Raw genomic sequence first — 19155 nt, forward strand, 5'->3', positions numbered from 1 at the left:
GTAATTTATAGAAAGGTCTATGTTGGCCTAACGTTCATAATGGTAGGACAGAGGCAGTAGGTAGGCATTGTGCCTGAAGCAGGGGGCAGGGAGAGGTGAAGGGAGAAGGGAAGTTAGGGGGAGAGAACCCACCTACTGGGGAGGATATGAGGCTTTCTGGAATCTCTAAGCCCATCCCAGATGACATATTCCAGCAAGGTCACCCCTCCTAAATTTCTCCAAACAGTTCCACCAATATGGGGCCAAGTGTTCAAATGCATGATCCTACGGGAATATTCTCATTCAAATCACCACAAGTGGGGATGCCTTCTAAGTTGTAATGAGCACAGAACAAGATGGTCCTTGCAATCAACAACACTTAGAAGTTAGAGATAGGGAGAGGGAGAGCTCAGGTAGTATCACTTAATGCAGTGTGGGTATGTACTAAATAAACGTGGCTTTGCTTCTAAATGGCTGGAAGTTCATTTTTCTGACGCCGGCTAACTCGACACGAACAGATCTATCTGCATGTTTGTTTCACATGGAGGATTGGGACAAAAGATTTTCACAATTGATTGTGAGCTCTAACTGTGCAAAGTAAATACGTAAAAAGGGAAGCAGTGCCAGGCTCTTGGCAAGCAACTGGGCCAGTTACTCTCAGTGATGGATCTGTTTCCAAGGAGCAAAGGAGATGATGACTGCAGGCTGCATCAGACACCAGTCCTCTGGTTATCTCATTGTCCACACATTTCCAGAATAGACTGGTACTGATGTAAGACAGATGGATCGATGGGAACATATGAGAAGCACACAGTTCTACAGACACCTATGGCTGGCACTGACCAAGAAACAGAAACTTGGAACAGACTGGTAAGCACATAATGGTCTGTGAAGGCCAGAGGCCTCACTGGTGAGTTCTCCCACATCTCTGAAGAAAAGATGACATCAATTTTCACAACTCATCCAGCAAAAGACTAGAGAATGCACTTCCGAACTCAATAGAAGGCCAGTGTCACCCCGATACCAACACTGAATGAGTTTTACAGAAAAAGAAAGCTACAGACCAAATCTCTTATGAATAGAGACATAAAAGGCCTCGGCAGAATACCAGCAAAGTAAAATCCGGCAGCATAAAAAGAGAAGTGCATATTATGACCAAGTGAGATTTATCCCAGAAATGTAAGAAACACAAGACACATGGGAAGAGAGCTGCACAGTGTGACGCTGGGGGGAAGGTGGCATGTAGACCAGACTTCAGAATGCCCCCATCATCCTGAAAGGAAGGACATACTCAGTTTGGGACTTGTGGGATATGATGGGCTGGAGAAGAGACCTGAGAGCCATGGCTCACCCTCTTCTGTGGGCTTATCCTATGTGTTGGGACTGTGATGTTCAAAGATCAACTCAGCTGCTCAGAGCTGCAAGAGACTTTAGATACAGGAAGCCCCAGCTTCTCTTTTGTAAACAGAAGAGGGACACTGAGGACCAGCGAGGCGGTGAGAACCATGAGCTGCTAGTGGTTACAGGGTAAGTGGTAGGAACCCAGCTGTCACATACACCAGTCACGTCCTCCCTTGTACAGATGCCCGGAAGGCTATCATCATGCTAGATCTTGCCATCCATAAACTTCGGAGAGGAAATGGTATGTGTGAATTCTTACATGGTACTTGCCTTGTGTCAGGCAAGATTTAAATGCTATCCTCTGTCCCACTTCATCTTCAGAGAGGCCCTACCAGATGACAACATTACTGTTCCCGCTTTATGGATGAAAACATGGGTCAGGAAACAGCTATGAAACTGAGCTCACTTATCTGGTAAATGGAAGCACTCTTGTCTCTGTAATTAGCTCTCCCTCCTCCCACTGCCTTGTTCCTCTTCAAGGCATCTAAAGGCCTTTGAAGTTCTACTCTGGATCGACCTAAAAGTTACACTGGAATGGCAAAGCATCCTGGGCTCCCAGAGCCTGCTGGTGGCCGACTCTACAGCGCCCCCATGTGGAAGAGATACGTCTGTATCGTTCCTATGACAGACTGAAGTGCTTTGACTCAGGGATTGATTGCAGGTTCTGTGCTATAAAGGTTTGCCTGTAAAATGCCCCCTCAAAGGCCCATGGTGTGCAACTGGTCCACGGCCAGTAGAGGGAGGCTCGGAACCCTTGGGAGCATAAAGTATGTTACGTGGGTGTTGCACAAAGAGGGTATCTTTTTCCTACCTGTTCTCATTCATCACCCCCACCCGCTGCTTTCCGTTCTCCAGGAAGTGAAGAGCACGTGCTCCACAGTTACGCATGCTTCTGACGGCACTACATCCCACCACTCGCTTCTGCTACCATCATGTCCTGCCCAAGCACAGGGGGCTAAGCAGCTGTCGGCAGAGCCATCATCATGAGCCTAAATTAATCTCTCTCCCCTTAAGTTGTCTGGTCAACGCAATACAAAAGCAACCAACCTATGTCCCATGATAGACCCCAGAGTGGCTTACAGCACCTTCAAGATGGCGCCTGTTTAGGTTCTAAATCTAGAGACTGAGGCTGGTGCTAAGGAGTCTCACGGAGACTAAGGTAAGACCATTGGTGTCTGTTGGACACTGCCATCTGGTGAAGGTTCCTAATGCTGTCGTCATGGACTTGCTATCATGTTGTGCTGACACTGAACGTGGAAGAATGAGCATTATAAACCTATCTTTTGAGTCTAGCCCTTAGCACATAGCAAGAACCTCGGGGAAGGCGCTGAATGAGTGGGAGCGGGCATGTGTATCAGTCAGGGAAGCAATCGATAGACACTGGTGGAAACTCTGGTATATTCCCCTTAAAGTTAAAATAAAACTGACTCATTAATTTTCCACTGTGGGTTTAGGATGAAATGAGATCGTTAAATGCTTTGGACATCTGTTGCGTAATAAATTCAACATCCTCCCTTTTTCGAGCACATCTTACTCTCTCTGTTCTCGCTTCCCTCTGAGAAAATAGGGTTTTCAGGGTTTCTTGTGTGGGCACGGGTGACGCTCACATTGAAGAGTGGAAAGACTGGGTTATGTCCATATTGCTTTCAAAAAAGACCTATTAGCTAGTGAAGCAACACAACTAAGATGCCAGCTAGCAAACAGTGAGCCCAAGCATCTTCCTGCAGGAGGCTGGTGCCATGGGTGAGCAGGGAGCGGGAGGATTTCCCGCCTCAGGTCTCAGAGACAGTCGGCTGCCAACTTTACCTCACAGTTCTCTCTGCTCATTAGCAAGATTTCCCCAAGTCCACCCTGAGGCCAGCTCCTCTGGGTGACACGGAACCTCCATGTAGGAGACTCAGCTGTACAAATGGAGAATAGCAGAGCGGGTAGGGACTTGAGGCAAACAGGGAGGGCACTGCCTTCCAAACACCTCAGAAAGTTCAGGTGCTGGGGGTCAGGGTCAACGTGCTATAGTTGCAGATGTTCGTGGGAAGACGTTTCCTGCCCTCCCCCACCTCCTGCGGGACAGTGGCGTGTGCAGACCGCTTGCATGCTCTGGTGTGCAGGCAGTTTGGCTTACACTGTAAATAAAGGAGCCCTCAACCTGAGGATTGCATAGATGGGCTGCTGGCTGGTCTAAGACTCAGGGGGAAGGTATGGAGAAGTGTGGTGCTGTCCACTGCCCATCTATAGTAGCGGGGCATGTTATTGTGGCAGCAGCACACACTGAGCAAGGGACAGCAAGGAAACGGAGACTATCAAACAGGTCCAGTCCTGGTGGGAAGGTAGATCCTGTCCTTTAACTGTTCCCTGACTTTGTGTGACATATGCTATGGAAATAAAGAGGTGTGTGTGTGTGTGTGTGTGTGTGTGTGTGTGTGTGTGTGTGTGGTGTGTATGTCTGTCTGTAGTAACAAGACAGCCAGACTAGATGACATGGTCCCTCCCTGAATACTGTCCGACTTGGTCATTTCCCTTCCCCATGTCAGCATGTCAGTCACATGGATGATCCAGCTGTCCCTTCTACTAAAGCATTTTCTCAGGCATATATTATTAGGTTAGAGGGCATAGCAAGAGAGAAGGCATCACAGAGAACAGCAGCCTTGATGCAGACAGTACCTACCATGTCACTCTGCGACTGCGTGGCCCCATACATAGTGATCCCATTTGATGGTGCTGCTGGCTGTGGCGTGTCGGGCTGGATGTAGCCTCTTCTGTCAATTAGGCTGCAGGCGAACAAACAGAGGAAGAAGAGAATGAAAAAAAAACTCAATAATCATAGCAACATGATTTAAACATCTAGGTCTAGGGTTCTTCTACGATGGTTATTCTCAGCCATCATTTTGATGGCTTCTAGAACCACTTGAGAGATGAGCCTCTGGGCTCTGTGGGGGATTAGGTTACCTAACATGGGGCAATCCTCCCACTGTGGGTGGTACCACTCTCTAGGCTAGGATCCTGGACTGTTTAAAAAGGAGAAAGTGAAGTGAGCATAAGCATCCATTGTTCTGTTTCTTGCAGATACAATGTAACTAGTTGTATTGAGCTCCTTCTGTCTGGACTTCCCTGTCATGAAGTTACCCTTGCACTGTAAGCCAGAATAAGCTCTTCCCCAACTAAGTTGTTCTTGTTAGGTTGTGTTATCACAGAAGCACGAAGAGAGATTTAAACGGGCTCTTTCTGTGCTAGACCCACCTTGGCATCTTGGACTATTCCATATGCATCCACTTACGTGAAACCAGTTACCAAATTCTGTCACTTCTTCCTTTAGAGTACCACGATTCAAACGTGTGCATGCTAGACAAGTGCTCTAATGTGGAACAATAGCTTCACCTGCCACTTCTACTTTTAAAGAGGCCTGTAGCACTGGTTGTTCCCTGTTTTTAGTCTCAATGTTTGTTGTTTGTCACCTGCTACAGACCCCAGCAGCTTCCTCTTAGTTGCCTACCACAACTGTTCCCAACTTTCCTCTCCAGCTTTAAGCCAATGTTATCTCATGCCAAGCCTGTGCCATCTTATCACACTCATTCAGATATATGTTCTGAGTGGTTGCATCATGCTAGTGCATTGTGGGAGACCAGAGGAAGCCACACCTGGGTGCACTCTCCTTTCCTCTCTGACTCTGTATTTCTTTGCAAACCATCTTTACCCAGGCCACATTCTCTCCCACTTCCCTGCTTGCTGACACCGGCTTGAAGGGGAACATTGTGGGCTGAACTGTGCCGGTCCCACAATCTGTAAATGGGACCCTATCTGTAACCTATGGCTACTTTGCAAAGGCAAGCATGAGAAGATGAGTTCCTTATCAATTGTGGAGGGTCTCAGCACACTGTGATTGGTGTCCTTAAGACAACAGATGCTCACTTCACTGTCTCCTTTTTCAACAGTGCAGGATCCTAGCCTAGGGAGTGGTAGCACCCACAGTGGGAGGATTGCCCCATTTTAGGTAACTTAATCCCCCACAGATGTGCCCAGAGGCTCATCTCCCAGGTGGTTCTAGAAACCATCAGTGCCCTGTGGAGAAGCAGACAAGAACACAGAAGCTACAGACCAAGGATTGCTACCTCCAGAGGCTGGGAAGAGGAAGAGTGAGCTTCCTACTTAAGAGAGAGCATGGCTGGATTGCTGGTGCCTTCGTTTCAGACTTCTAATCTCAGACTGTGAGAACTATCTATATGTTACTTTAAGCCCTCCCCATTATGGTACTTTGTTAGAGCACCCAGGAAGCACGACACAGGTAGAAGAAGAGGACTTAGTTTCAGAGAATCCTTGAAGGGAGCCCCAAGGCCTGAACAGGGTGCATGGCTATAGCTTAGGTCTGCAGTAACAGGTAAACCTGACCTCTTGGAGAACAGCTCTGCCTGTATTGAAAAGTTGCAATGGCAGATTCTTAGATGTACACTGGACAATGGGCTACAAGCTGTACGACAAAAGACACCAATCACAGTGTGCTGAGACCCTCCACAATTGATAAGGAACTCATCTTCTCATGCTTGCCTTTGCAAAGTAGCCACAGGTTACAGATAGGGTCCCATTTACAGATTGTGGGACCGGCACAGTTCAGCCCACAATGTTCCCCTTCAAGCTGGTGTCAGCAAGCAGGGAAGTGGGAGAGAATGTGGCCTGGGTAAAGATGGTTTGCAAAGAAATACAGAGTCAGAGAGGAAAGGAGAGTGCACCCAGGTGTGGCTTGCTCTGGTCTCCCCCTAGGCTCAAGCTCTCCCCAGTGTGGAATTCTAGTTTCCTCCTGGCTCTCTTTGGATCAAGCTGTAGAATTCTCAGCTCCTCTTGCGCCATGCCTGCCTGGATGGTGCCATGCTTCCTGCCATGACAATAATGTCTTTTAGAAGAGTAGCCTTGGTCATGGTGTCTCTTCACAGCAATGGAAATCCTAAGTAAGACACTGCAGCACATTTTATAGCACGAGAGGCAACTCAAGCCAAGTCTGAAGTGGACGGCACTGCTTAGTAGGCTGGTGGGATAAGAAGGTCCTGCTATACAAGGGCAGAGCAGAGGGAAGGAAAGTCAAGAAAGGCCAGGGGGAAGAGCAGAGATGAACACCTCCTTCATCAGTGCGAGGACAGCCCTGGGGAACCACTAACAGAGAAAGGAGCCCAGCCTTTCCCTGTGGACTCATGAGAGTCTGTCTGTTAATTTGATTCAATGGTGGGGGCGGGGTGTGTAAGGAGCTGGAGATCCCTCCAGCCAGCATCCCGAGCCACCGTGAGTAAAATGAAACACACATTAGCGTGCCAACTTCAGAAGCTGTAGCTAATCTGTCACCAGAGACTTCCCACTCAAATGACCCCAATAGAGCTGCAGTCCCTGTCATCATCAATCTAGAGCATCCTTTGCCTTCTCCCTCCTCAGCCTACGCACGGTCCCTTTCCCCTTCTGTGGGCTCCCAGGCTGTTTCTAGACTGGAGCTGTCTAATTCAAGACTCACGACTTGCCCCTGTCAACACTTCAATTGGCAGATCTCAGTTCACCTTTCAGCAAGCAGGTCTATGGGAGGGCCGCTCTTGAGAACTGTTCCTTCCAAAGGATTCGACTCTTAAAGACCACGGCCCCAATCCAGCCCAAATATGGTCTTAGTTGCAGTTCTAGCTCTGTTAGAACACCATGACCAAAGAAACTTGGGAAGGAACAGGTTTATTTGGCTTTTGCTTCCACATCACTGTTCATCACTGAAGAAAGTCAGGACAGGAACTCACATAGGGCAGGAACCTGGAGGCAGGAGCTGATGCAGAGGCCATGGAAGGGCGTTGCTCACTGGCTTGCTCAGCCTGCTTTCTTATAGAATCCAGGACCATAAACCCAAGAATGGGCTAGGCTTTCCCCCAATTACTAATTAAAAAAAAAAATGCCTGACAGGCTTGTCTGTACCCAGATCTTATGGAGGCCATTTTTTTTTCCAGTTAGGGCTCCCTCCTCTCTGACAACTCTATCTTGTGTCAAGCTGACATAAAACTCTTCAGTACAACTGACTGCTTGTCAGCTTGACACATAAATGTGTCACTTTTCAGTTAGAACCTTTCTGTTCACATTGATTTCCACATTAATATCATAATATCAAATCAAGTAACTTTAAAAGTCCCACAGTCCTCACAAATTCAAACATTATTAAAACTTCAGCCTCTTTGAAAATATCTAATTTCTTAACAAAATTCGAACTCTCTTTTAAAAGTTCAAAGTCTTTCAGCTGTGGGCTCCTGTAAAGATAAAAGAGTGAATGAAATAGCTTCTCACTTCAAGAGGAAAGAACCAGGGCACAGTTACAATCTGAACAGAATCAAACCAAACTCCAATAGTGTAGATACTCAATGTCCAGTGTCTGGAAGTCACTCATGATTTCCTGAGGTCCTACAAGGGGCATGGGACACTTCTCCAGCTCTGCCCTCTGTAGCACACACACATTGTCTTCTAGGCTCTGACTGGCTCCACTCCACTGATGCTGCTGTTCTTGGAGGTCATGGTACTGGCATCTCCAAAATGCTGGGGTCTTCTGCTGCAACCGAGCTGCACTTTCACCAATTGCCTCTCCTGGGCTCTCTTCATTGTGTCAACCCTCAGCTTTTCTGCATGACCTCTTCAGTCCTGTGTCTTCAACTGCCACCGAGTCTGCACCTTCACTGGCAGTCTCTCCTGGCCTCTCACAGTGCCAAGCCTCAGCTGTGCTCCATGACTCCTCCATGCCTTTAAAACCAGTGCCACCTGGGTGACTCTTACTTTGGCTGCCAGTGGTTGAGGTACAACTTTGTCTGCCTCTGGAACACGATTCTGTGTGCAGATTCTCGGGAAACACTTCCCAGAAGATTTCACCTCAGAGATGTTGGTCTTTTCTTAATCACTGCTAATTTCTCAGCCCCAGCTGACCAGCACTGAGTATCCCAGCAAAGCAAAGGTTTCATTTCAGTAGCTCTGGTGTCTTGTTTGTTTGTTTTAAAGATTTGTTTATTTATTTATATGAGTACACAGTTGCTGTCTTCAGACACACTAGAAGAGGGCATCAGATTCCATTACAGATGGTTGTGAGCCACCATGTGGTTGCTGGGAATTGAACTCAGGACCTTTTGAAGAGCAGTTAGTGCTCTTAACCACTAAGCCATCTCTCCAGGCCTCCGGTATCTTGTTAATCACAGCTGAATCTTCGTCCCCAGCTAATCAGAACCACAGGATCTTAATTCAAAATTAATGAATGGCCCTGGTTGAGTCTTTAAACTTTCCTCTGAGATTTTATAAGCCACGCCTCTGTCTTCTGTGAGGCCCTCAACATCCTTACCATCCAAGCTCCCACAGAACAGCTCACCAAGCACTGAACACTCAATGGCCTTTTCCTGCATAAAATTCCAAATTCCTTCCATAATCCTCCCCAAAACAACATGGTCAGGTCTGTCATGGCAATAAGCATGGTACCAACTTGTCTTAGTCAGGGTTACTACTGGTGAAATGAGACACCATGACCAAAAAAATTTGGAGAGAAAAGGGTTTATGCATCTTACAATTCCATATCACACTGTTCATCATCAAAGGAAGTCAGGACAGGAACTCAAACAGGGCAGGAACCTGGAGGCAGGCACCATGGAGGGGCGCTTCTTACTGGATTGCTCAACACTACTAACTCAACTGCTTTCTTATAGAACCCAGGAGCTCCATCCTAGGAATGGTACCACCCACAATGGGCTGGGGCCTCCTCTGTCAATCATAAATTAAGAAAATGCTCTACAGGCTTGCCCATAGCCAGACTTTACAGAGACATTTTCTCAGGTGGACTCCCTCCGCTCAGATGAGTCTAGCTTATGTCAAGCTGGCACAAAACTAAGTCAGCCTTAGCTGTAAGGGAGCCATTTGGGTCATCACAAGTTTTGATCTGTGAATACAGAAGCAGCGTCACATTCAAATCCAGGATTCAGGAATAGGAAGAAATGTGGATGGAATACAGGGGTTTTCAGGTTTTTTTCCTGGACTCAAGTGTGTATTCTGGTTAAGGGAAGGATGGTTTGGATCTTTACTCTTCTCCTCCAAGGCCTTTTCATAGTCTACCCTAGGACTCCGTAACACACTCACAGAAGACAATCTAAGATGGTGGGGAATTCATAGCTTTCCAAGAGATTACCTGACCTAAGGATCCCCAAAAAGGAGGCCTGAGGGAGGGTTGTGGGGGTGGGATCTGGAGCTCTCCATGAAGAACTAACTGGTACCCACCAGACAGGGATGACCCTCATCTCTAAGGCAAGCCCTTTCTCTGGGCTTTGCTTGCGCCCATCTGTCTGTACCCTAAGAGGAGGCCCTAAAGAGTAGACAGTGTTCCCCACAGGCCCCCAGTTCAAGAGGAGAAAGCCATACTGTACCCCTAGCGCTCCTGGCTGAAGTTGGGAGAGAATCTAATTCTAGTTATCCAGTTGTCCCACTGCGGTGTGAACACAGCAGCCTGGCTCTGTGGTTGGATGGCCTTGGACACACACGGACACACACACACACACACACACACACACACACACACGTCAGGGCTCTCCATCTCCCATTATGCTTCTTCACTAGTGAGAGTTAGCCAAGGCTGACAGTAAAGCATGTGTGCATCCCACAGCACACATCCGTGAGACCTACACACACACACACACACACACACACAGAGAGAGAGAGAGAGAGAGAGAGAGAGAGAGAGAGAGAGAGAGAGAGAGATCAATTACTGCCAAGAGCAATGCCATCTTCAGTGCCATCCCTACATCGCCTACTCCACCTTGGCTGGATCTCCCTTGGGACTATGTAACCACCACAGCCTGCACCTCAGCCTTTAGCGTCTATCCCTGTATGGTTTCTAGTTGTTTCCTGCACACAGCTCTGGCTCCCTTAACTGTGCTAATCACAGATCTCAGTTCATCCCAGGAGTTCAGTGTCCACCAGTAACGAGCAGAGTCACACGCCTCTGTTTTTTTATTCTGAAATATACAAAATTTCTTTCTCGTGGGATACAAACTTAGCTCAAGACCAAAAAGAAGTGAAGCATTACCAAATGAAGCCAGGCTTCTATGCCACTGAGTGTATCTAAGTGTCACACTGAAGAGAGCGGAACTGGGGGGAGGTCATATGTGGGTGTGGTCAGCTCCATCAGGTGGGGGCCAGGCATCCACCTCTGAGCTGTGTTAAGGCAGACAAGGGAACTGCTCTCTTGAGATCTGTGGCCAGTGTACTGCTCTCTGTCTCTTACCTGGGGGAGATGGGCCCACACAGGGCGACACAGCAATTTGTGAAGATGTTTCCATAGCTGTAGGGATTGTAATTTTCTTTACCTCTTTTATTGGACCAAGAGCCTTTGATCTGAAAGAAAAAGAGCATTAATAACACAATGTCTGGAGGACCAATGCCAAAGTTTTGGCTAACTGAGCCCAGAGATGCCTCTGAAAGATACAACTAAGGGCAGGAGAACACCTGCTAAGCTCATGCCAGGCTCTGATTCCATGGCTCTACAAACAGTATTTACTGGGAGAAATTGAGGCCCTTTTCTGAGGAAAACAAGCATTTATAGGAAAAGTTAGAAATAGCCTCAAACAGGAGCTTAGATTAAGGAGAGAATGACATTCCCTGGGGACAAAAATTCTCATTTAAGATTATACCCTGGCACTAGAAGTTCCTCTATTGGAAAATGAAAACTCTGTTTTTCATAGTCAAGGCTTGCACCCTAAGTCTTGTTTATTGTTGTGTCGAGTAGGTGTGGGGTGCACACACACGACCATGTAAGGGTATGTGCCTTGCATATGGAAGCCAGAAAAAGATGCCCGGTGTCCTCTATCACTTCCCAGAGACATTGTTGCCCTACACAATGTCTCTTACCGAACCTGAAACTTGTGGCTTCAGCTGGCTGGCCAGCGAGCTCACAGGTTGTGCCTGTCTCTGCCCCACCTCTCCCGCTTCCCTTACCAAGGCTGGGATCACAGGCTTGTGTAGCTATGTCCAGATTTCACAGTGGGTACTGGGGAGTCAGATTCAGGCCCTCATGAATCCAGAGCAAGGGTTCCTATCCAACACTAAGTTGTAATTAAGCGAACACTAACCGAAACACCATTAGCAAGGGTCCCTTAACGGCCAACGTAGACTGAGAACTCAGCCTCTTGTTAAAATTCTCTGTTTTGCAGATTTCAGTATTCACAGTTACCAAATCGAATGTGCTGTTCTGGCAGTTTTTTTTTTTTTTTTTTTTTTTTTTTTTTTTTTTTTTTTAAATCTCTTATCACTTATTTTCCTTAGATTTTGTTTAGAGGAACTGGATCTGTTCTGAGGCATTTAACATGCATTAAAAAAAAACCCATCTCAGTGTGAAGATCACGTGAGAACTACATTTGCTGGGAAATCATTTCCAACACTATGCTTTCTGGGTTTTTTCCCCCCTCCCTTCTACCTGTATTCTGCATAGGCAGATGCTCCTGGACTCTAAAGTGCAACTTCACGTTAGGGTAATTTCCTCCAGAAACCTGAACTATTAAGGAGGAGACTTAGATTCCAAGACGTCAGCCTGCCATGGTCTATCTTTGGTTGGGGAAGTGTTAATAGCTGCCTCCAAAATTACTTAAGAGGATTTGAAGAGGCTTCTCTAGGTCGGACCTGGGCGTCTCTTAGCTCACCTTAGGATGACTCTCTGACATCATGGCAAAATATAGGAAGATGGAGGGATGCCCTGTACATATATGTAGGACCCCGGCAGGGTGTCCACTGCCTTCTCTATCCCTTAGGTTCTCACAGCCAGGGTGAGATGTATGGAGAAGGTGACCCCTGATCTCTCCCACCCTCTTCCCCCTCCAAGGCTAACCATGCAAATACCCACAGGTGATGGTCAGGAACTTACATCTTCGTTTGTGGTCTGGTTGGAGCTGATCAGGTACGTGTGGAAGCCTGAGAGGCCAATGATGGACCAGACGGAGAAGAAGCATATTACAGCCTCTAGCACAGTGGGTGCGTCAAGGAGACCAACGGAAGGATTGCGGAGCTTCTCATGGTTTCCAGAGAGACAGAATGTCAGGAGGTGAAGGGCTGAAACGCCACAGGTGGGTTCTGGGCTCATCCTAGCTTCTGATTCTTTCCTGTTCTCCAACCAGATACCTTCCTCCTTCAGTCCAGGGCCACACTCACTTTTTGCCACCTCCTTCCCCAGTACAGGGTGACATTCACAATTCTGCTAGGCTCCCTGGGTATCACTTAGCTCTTCAGATGGACCATTTCCCCTCTGGACCAGTTTCCCCTTTGACAGTCATCTTCTCTGACATCTAATGCAACCAAGGATGGATGGAAGCTAGCAGTGCCTCAGACCCTTGACGAAAGGATTAAATATTAAATATCCCTTTGAGTTTAGCTTCTGAATGCTGGGGACTGTCTCACCAACAAGCTTCCCGCTCCCATGGGGTAGCTTCTGTGGACTGTCAGATGACGGCTTATGAGGTGAGTGAGAAAACACTGATGCCTATGAACTGGAGAGTGACTCTAAGTGTGGAATCAGGCTGGGGTGTTCCTGCCTAGAGACCTCTAGTAGTGAGAATTTTGGAGTTTTGGCCTCTTTAAAAAACACAGACATAGAAGAACATGTTTTTATTTTAATCCCAGGTGTGAGATATTGGGACTACTTCAGATTGTTCACAGCAGCTGACTATGATTTACCTCCTGCTCTAGCAAGGGCGTGATTTTGTCAGCTGCAGATAGTTTCTGCAATTGGGTGATGTTTGGAATTCTGGGAGACTTTTCAGAGGGTATATAAATGCTGGCGCACTGCGTAGTGGGCTGTTGTTGGGTTTTTGCTTGTTGGTTGCGGTTAAGTAGTCGTGTGCAAAGAAGAAACAAGAAGAAATTAGATACCCTGACAACCAAGATCAAACTTGTCCCAAGGAACTCAACGCCCCTAATGAGCAGGAAGTAGTCTGACAGTAACACCCCCACTTTCCTACCCTTGACTTTATTCAGAGTTCTCTTTTCTTCACTTCGTATCCTTTTTTTCTCTCTTAACTAGTTTTGTGGAGAAGGGTGGAAGAGAGAATTCACAAAGTAGCAAAAGACCGGCTATACCCCTGCCCAGCCCCACAGCCAAACCCTGGCACAGGACACAGTGCTTAGGCACTGGGAGAGGCCAGTGGGGGGAAGCCACCACCACCACCACCACCAACAACAACAACAAAAAAACAGTGTGGCCTTCACCAGATGGCACTGATCAACCAAGAATGTGGTAATTTGAAAGGACGAGAAAATTTTTCTGTCCCGCAAATGTTTATAAGAGTCTATTTACAAGATACAGATGTTTCTCAGGAAAAAAAAAAAAAAAAAAACATTTCGTCCTGGGGCAGATCTGGGGTTTAAATATACATCTTGTATTCTCCTAGCAGTGAGTTACAAACTGGGGAAGTAAAGAAGAACATGTACTTTCCTAGTGTAACCAAGGACGGAGGAACATAGAAAGGGCTGTGTGTGTTATTATTACAGGCTGGAAAGAATTCTTCCTAGATGACAGAACTGAATACGTTATTCAGTGTCTCAGTGATTCTGTGGGTATGGTATACCTGTATGCCTTTGTAAGTCAAAGTCCAACCTTGAAATCCATTCTGTGCCGCCACCTTTAAAAAAATTATTTTTTGAGACAGGGTCTCTCACTGACCTGAAGCTTACTAAGCACACTAGGCTGGTGTCCAGAAAGCCTTAGGAATCTGTCTGCCTTTACTTTCACAGTACTGGGACTATAAGCATACACTACTATGCCCAGCTTTAATTCATGGGCTCTGGTCTCAGGGGCTCATGCTTGCAAGGCAAACACTCTGCCAACCGAGCTAGCTCCCCAGCCTGGAAAAACAAAATTTTATATGAATGTCTTCTATGCCTTGGAAGCATTTCCTCACTGGTTAGCAGGATGTAGTGCTTCTGTGAGTGTTTATCTTTCACAAAATGACATGATGCCCAGGGACAAAGTGAGGCACTTTGCCGTCCCACCCAGATGATAATGCTGCCTAAGAAAGACTATGTGTCTTGAGGAACAGGCAGGCTCTTCTATAACGATGGCTGCCGTCACTGGAGGCATGTCAGCACTGTTAAAGACTTCACAAGAGCTGACTTCCTCAACCCTGAGAGCCCATTCATAAATACCACTTCCACTTAACAATTGAGGACACCAAGGTGGGAGGCTTTAGAAACAGAACTGAGCTGGAGTTCTATCTTAGGTGGTGAGTGCTTACCTTGCATCCACATTATCCTGCATCCAGTCTTTGGCATTGCAGAAAACCAGGCATGGTGCTACATGCCTATGATGCTCTAGTAGTACATCCAGAGGTGGATGCAGAGGATCAGAAGTCCAAGGTAATCAATCCTTGGCTACAGGATGACTTTGAGGCCAGCCTTGGCTACATGAGACCCTAACAACAACATAAACCAGAACTGGGTGTTGAACACCAGAAATCTACACAGCCAGCACAAGAGGTCTCTTCAGTTCCTTCTTTTCCCAATTCTTGCTGGAGGCAGCAGTCCTAGGTCCTAGGCTGACCTCATCCCAGTTCAAGGGACAGAGGGACCCTTCTTATAAGACTGGGCAGAGTGGAAACTGGAAGAAGCTCTCTCCTCATATCTGCTCTCAGATTCAGGTACGGATGTTCGAACAATGTATTTCACTGGCCCCAGTGGCTTGTCCTGTAACCAGGATCAGGGAGAGCTTGTCTCTGAAAAGTTGCAAAACCCTTCTGCTCATTTTTAAAAATAGAAATGGGAAGAAACAAATTCCACTGAGAGTAAGAAGTTGGATGTTTGTTGACTGAATCAGGGATGGCTTTGGATGACAATCATTTCTACTGCCAGAATTTGTGCATCTCTCCCAGCATCCGTCTGATAAGACAGACAGTTCCTTTTGGGCCAGCGGCTAGCTGTGAATTCCCTGAAACTCGTAAGAGTTCATGCTAAGGGCAGAATGTTCAAAGTCTCAGAAAAATGCTGGCCTGCAAGAGGGTTCTAGAATCTCCCCTGTGAACCCAAAGAGCAGGCCGGGCAAGCACTGGCTCAGTGCTCTAGGGAGCAGGCTCTGCTTGTGGGGGGTATGGAGGGAGAAGGGGAAAAATAATGCAGAGACTTGGTGGAGATCCAGGCAAAATGGCTAAGGATGCTGGCTGGGGAGACTCATACTGGGAGACCACTGACCGATGTCTTCAGCATCTTGGGGTTCTTGTCCTTTTCTTAGAAAGATGCACAGAAAAAAAATGTCTTATAATCTCAGAAATAAAAAACAAAAACCGAAAAACCCAAAACGCTCCCCTTGAAGTATCTTCCTACTGCGGACACACTGAGGCACGGAGGCATGCTGATCAGGTTCTTCCTAATGTCTCTATTTCAGACAGGAGGCTGAAGCCCAGAGATCAGGTCCCCTTTAAAAACTCACATAGCAGAAATGAACCAAAGCCTGTGCCTGGACATCTAGGAGACACATGGCCCCCTTTTAAGACCCCAAGCTGTGGCAGTACCGTGTGGCAGCCACAGCTCTGTAGGCTTGGTGCTCATGATAGTGAGGCCAAGATGGAGATAATTCTTTTTTGGCCAAGTGTGAAATGTGTGTTGGTGGGTTTCCTTAGTAACAAGGATTTCTGGATGGCCAAGGAGGGACCATATTAGGGGCTCTACATGGGCCCTCTTCTTTCTGCCACTTCCAAGATGTGTTGGGCCACGTCTTGGTGGGGCTTCAGGTATGAACTCAATAGTCCTCACTAGAGAGAACTCAACACAGGAAGATTTGGTGTTTAAAACATAAACAGTGTTGGTGGCTTGCAGCCATATCTGCCTGACAGCCTATACTGAAGCAGGTACACCTTTCAGGATGACTCCTTCATAATCCGGGTACTGTGGAGGTCTCCTTCAGATGGATAGTTCTACCTAGAGGTAGAAAACCACAACTGTGCTGTCACCTGACTACCTACCCATGATGGTGGCAATTTGCATGAATGAACAGGGGAATTGGCTCTTTCACAGGTTCATCTACCCATAATCCTTCTCTCAAACCTCCTTCTTCTGTGTGTGAAGGTTCCAAGTTCAGAGTGGGAGTTACCAGGATCCCAACCAGAGCTTTTAAGAAGCAGAGTCTGACAAATGGGCTTCAGAGGCCATTTAGTGACAAGTTGTACCAGAACGGTGGGAAACTGAGCAAGAACCACCACCGTGTGAGGGCACAGAGAGACACTGCTAGTCATCAGAGTAAGGGTCAACACTGGGGCGCAGGGCGAATCCAGACATGGCTCAACAGCATGAGGATGGGGCAGAATTCAAAGTCGGGAGAATGGATGTGTGATTCTGAAGCAGGTGACCATGGACCAACAACATTCCCAAGATGCATTTGGGAACCCATCAGGTAAAAAAACATGTTCCTGTCAATTTCCCTACTGGCCACACCTTCTCCCTCCCCACTCCTTGTCTATGGGTGCTGCCTGCAAGTGTTGGGTTTATAGGTGTGTACCACTGTACTGGGTTCTACAATCTCACCTTTGGAGCAGGACATAAGGGAAGGACCGTAAATACCCACCCAAAGAACACGCTGCCTATGCACAGGGTTTTAGAAGGTAGTTCAAAAAGAACGAGGTAGATTTATCTCCGTGCAATATTTTAAGACAAAATCAAATTGCGGGACGATGCAAAGCGTAGGGTCCTTGTAAGGTGCCAGTTATCTGTTAGCATACAGGTGTAACGAAAGAGAAAGAACGTGCGAGCATGAATTCCAACTTCCTGAAGACCTCATGGAAGGGCATGCGAAGACTGACAAGAAGTCCTCACAATGAGGGGTCAAGGAAACCCTTCCTTTCTTCCCATTATAGCTCTTCTGGGATTATTTTAGACCTTTCAACCTTAATCAACTGCCTATCCACACTGTGATCTTATGTAATGTAACTGGAGGCTTAAGCTTCAGGCCTTCCTTCCTCTCATTGGTTGGGGGTGGCGGGAAGGCACTGGCCTCTTTTTCTGAGTGGAGCAGGGCTGGTGTGGGGAGACTGTGGCTCTTGCTTAGGTGGTATTAGGCACATCACTGGATTTTTCTCGACAGGTGCAGCTGTATACAACACTAAGGGTGTCTGTCCTGGTTTTCTTGTAGTCTTTCGGCCATCAGCATCTACCAGCATGGGCAGGCCAGCAAAGGCCAATGCTTCATTATTTTCCCACTATGCCACATGGTGTCCTTCTTTCTGCCAACCTTCTAGTAAATTCCATTAAAAGCGACCAGTGCCCATTAGTCTGTGGAGGCCTCTCAGGCGGGCAAGCATTGAAATGAATGCAAATTGAAGATAAAGAGGCTTTCTGGGGGAAAGCCTTCGAAAAGGCTGAATCAATTACCACTTGATTTACCAACCACAGGAAATCCTTTTGATTTGGGGAGCTCTGAACAATAAGTCATGATTACAAATGACTGTAATCCCTTTAATGAGATGTTAATGCCACGCTACATTGACATGATGGTGCATGGCAGGGTCTCCTCTCTGGAGGATCCTTCAAGGATGTCCAGGGTACCCTGGTCTCCCCTGCATATGCTCCCAAGGGTTTTTGTCCTTGGGAATATGAGGAGACTGGGAGGAAGTGTCCACCACATGGCTCCCTGGCATGTGTGACCAGTGGCCTTTTCCTGTGGGATGCGGCTTCCATGTTTCCCTCCTTCTGTTTGATAGGTAGGTAACTAAAGGGGATCCCCTAAAGTTACTGTGGGGTAATAAAGATTTTGTGTTTGTGTGTGTATGAGAGAGAGAGAGAGAGAGAGAGAGAGAGAGAGAGAGAGAGAGAGAGAGAGAGAGAAATAGAGGAGAAATAGAGAAATCAATCTCTGAAGTTTTCTTGGTAAGTGTATCTCAGAACTCACCATTTATCTTCAATCTATTCAATGTTACTATCTCCCTTGTCTCCTGTGACCCTTTGTCTCCAAGATACCACAACCTGTATGACCTCCTATTATGTTTTGAAGGTCAAATGTCTCCAATACCTCAGTTTCCAGCTAGTGGCACATTTTGGGGGAGGTTACAGAATTTTTGGTAAGCTGAGGCTTAAAACGCAGGGATAGGCCATTGGGTGTGTGTGTGTGTCAGACTCAGCTTCTGGTCCTGGTTTTGCTTCCTGTTATTCAAAGATGAGAAGAACCTTGACCACAGACTCCTGCCTCACTGAGCTCTACCATGAGGAACTAAAGCCACAAGCTAAAGTGTCCCCCACCCTCACTCCTCATCCCCCACTCCCCCCTTCCTTAGGCCATGACTCTCACCACATTGCTTTTCCCACCAAGCCGCCCTTTGCCTCACCTAAGCACCGTCTATGATGTTACACACCCAGCCCTGCTGATGTTCATAGAGGGAGAAGGATGCAGGCGTGTGTTGCCTTGTCACCATAGACCAGGCCCTTCCAAATTGAATGTGCTTCAAAGGCCAGGGTCCTTCGTCTTCAACCTTGTGACCCTCAGGTGTGGCTCACTAAGGTAGGAGTTCAGCAAAGAAATTTTACAGGACAAGCTGGCCTGTAGCTCTCCTCTGTTTGAGCCCAAAGGGCTGGGTATGCTAAAGGTCTGGTCCTGTGTATTTAGGTTCTCCTTTATCTCTTTCTGAGAGGGAGAAGGGGGCTCTCAGAAAAGCAGGGTAGGAGCAGCTACCTCACTGGCTACTGACCAGAGGCTCTCTCTCCCTTGCAGTCTCAGCCTCTTTAATGTAAAGGTCAAAGGGAGGCTCTGAAGTGGTGGGAAGGTCTTGGGAGGCAGGAAGAGATGGG

The 19155-nt window shown here is 47.2% G+C and overlaps 1 protein-coding gene across 3 annotated transcripts in view; it reads right to left on the reverse strand.

The window, feature by feature from the left end:
• Positions 1–19155, reverse strand: part of Zdhhc14 (zDHHC palmitoyltransferase 14) — a 248834-nt gene that overhangs the window by 15633 nt on the left and 214046 nt on the right. For all 3 annotated transcript variants that reach the window (XM_076926706.1, XM_076926705.1, XM_076926704.1), the window contains 3 exons: positions 12263–12365; positions 10631–10740; positions 4046–4148 (listed from right to left, as the gene is read on the reverse strand). In XM_076926706.1, the coding sequence (XP_076782821.1) occupies positions 4046–4148; positions 10631–10740; positions 12263–12365 (316 nt within the window). The remainder of the gene's footprint in view (positions 1–4045; positions 4149–10630; positions 10741–12262; positions 12366–19155) is intronic.

Source organism: Arvicanthis niloticus, chromosome 28, assembly GCF_011762505.2.
Source record: "Arvicanthis niloticus isolate mArvNil1 chromosome 28, mArvNil1.pat.X, whole genome shotgun sequence".
Classification (NCBI taxonomy): Eukaryota; Metazoa; Chordata; class Mammalia; order Rodentia; family Muridae; genus Arvicanthis; species Arvicanthis niloticus.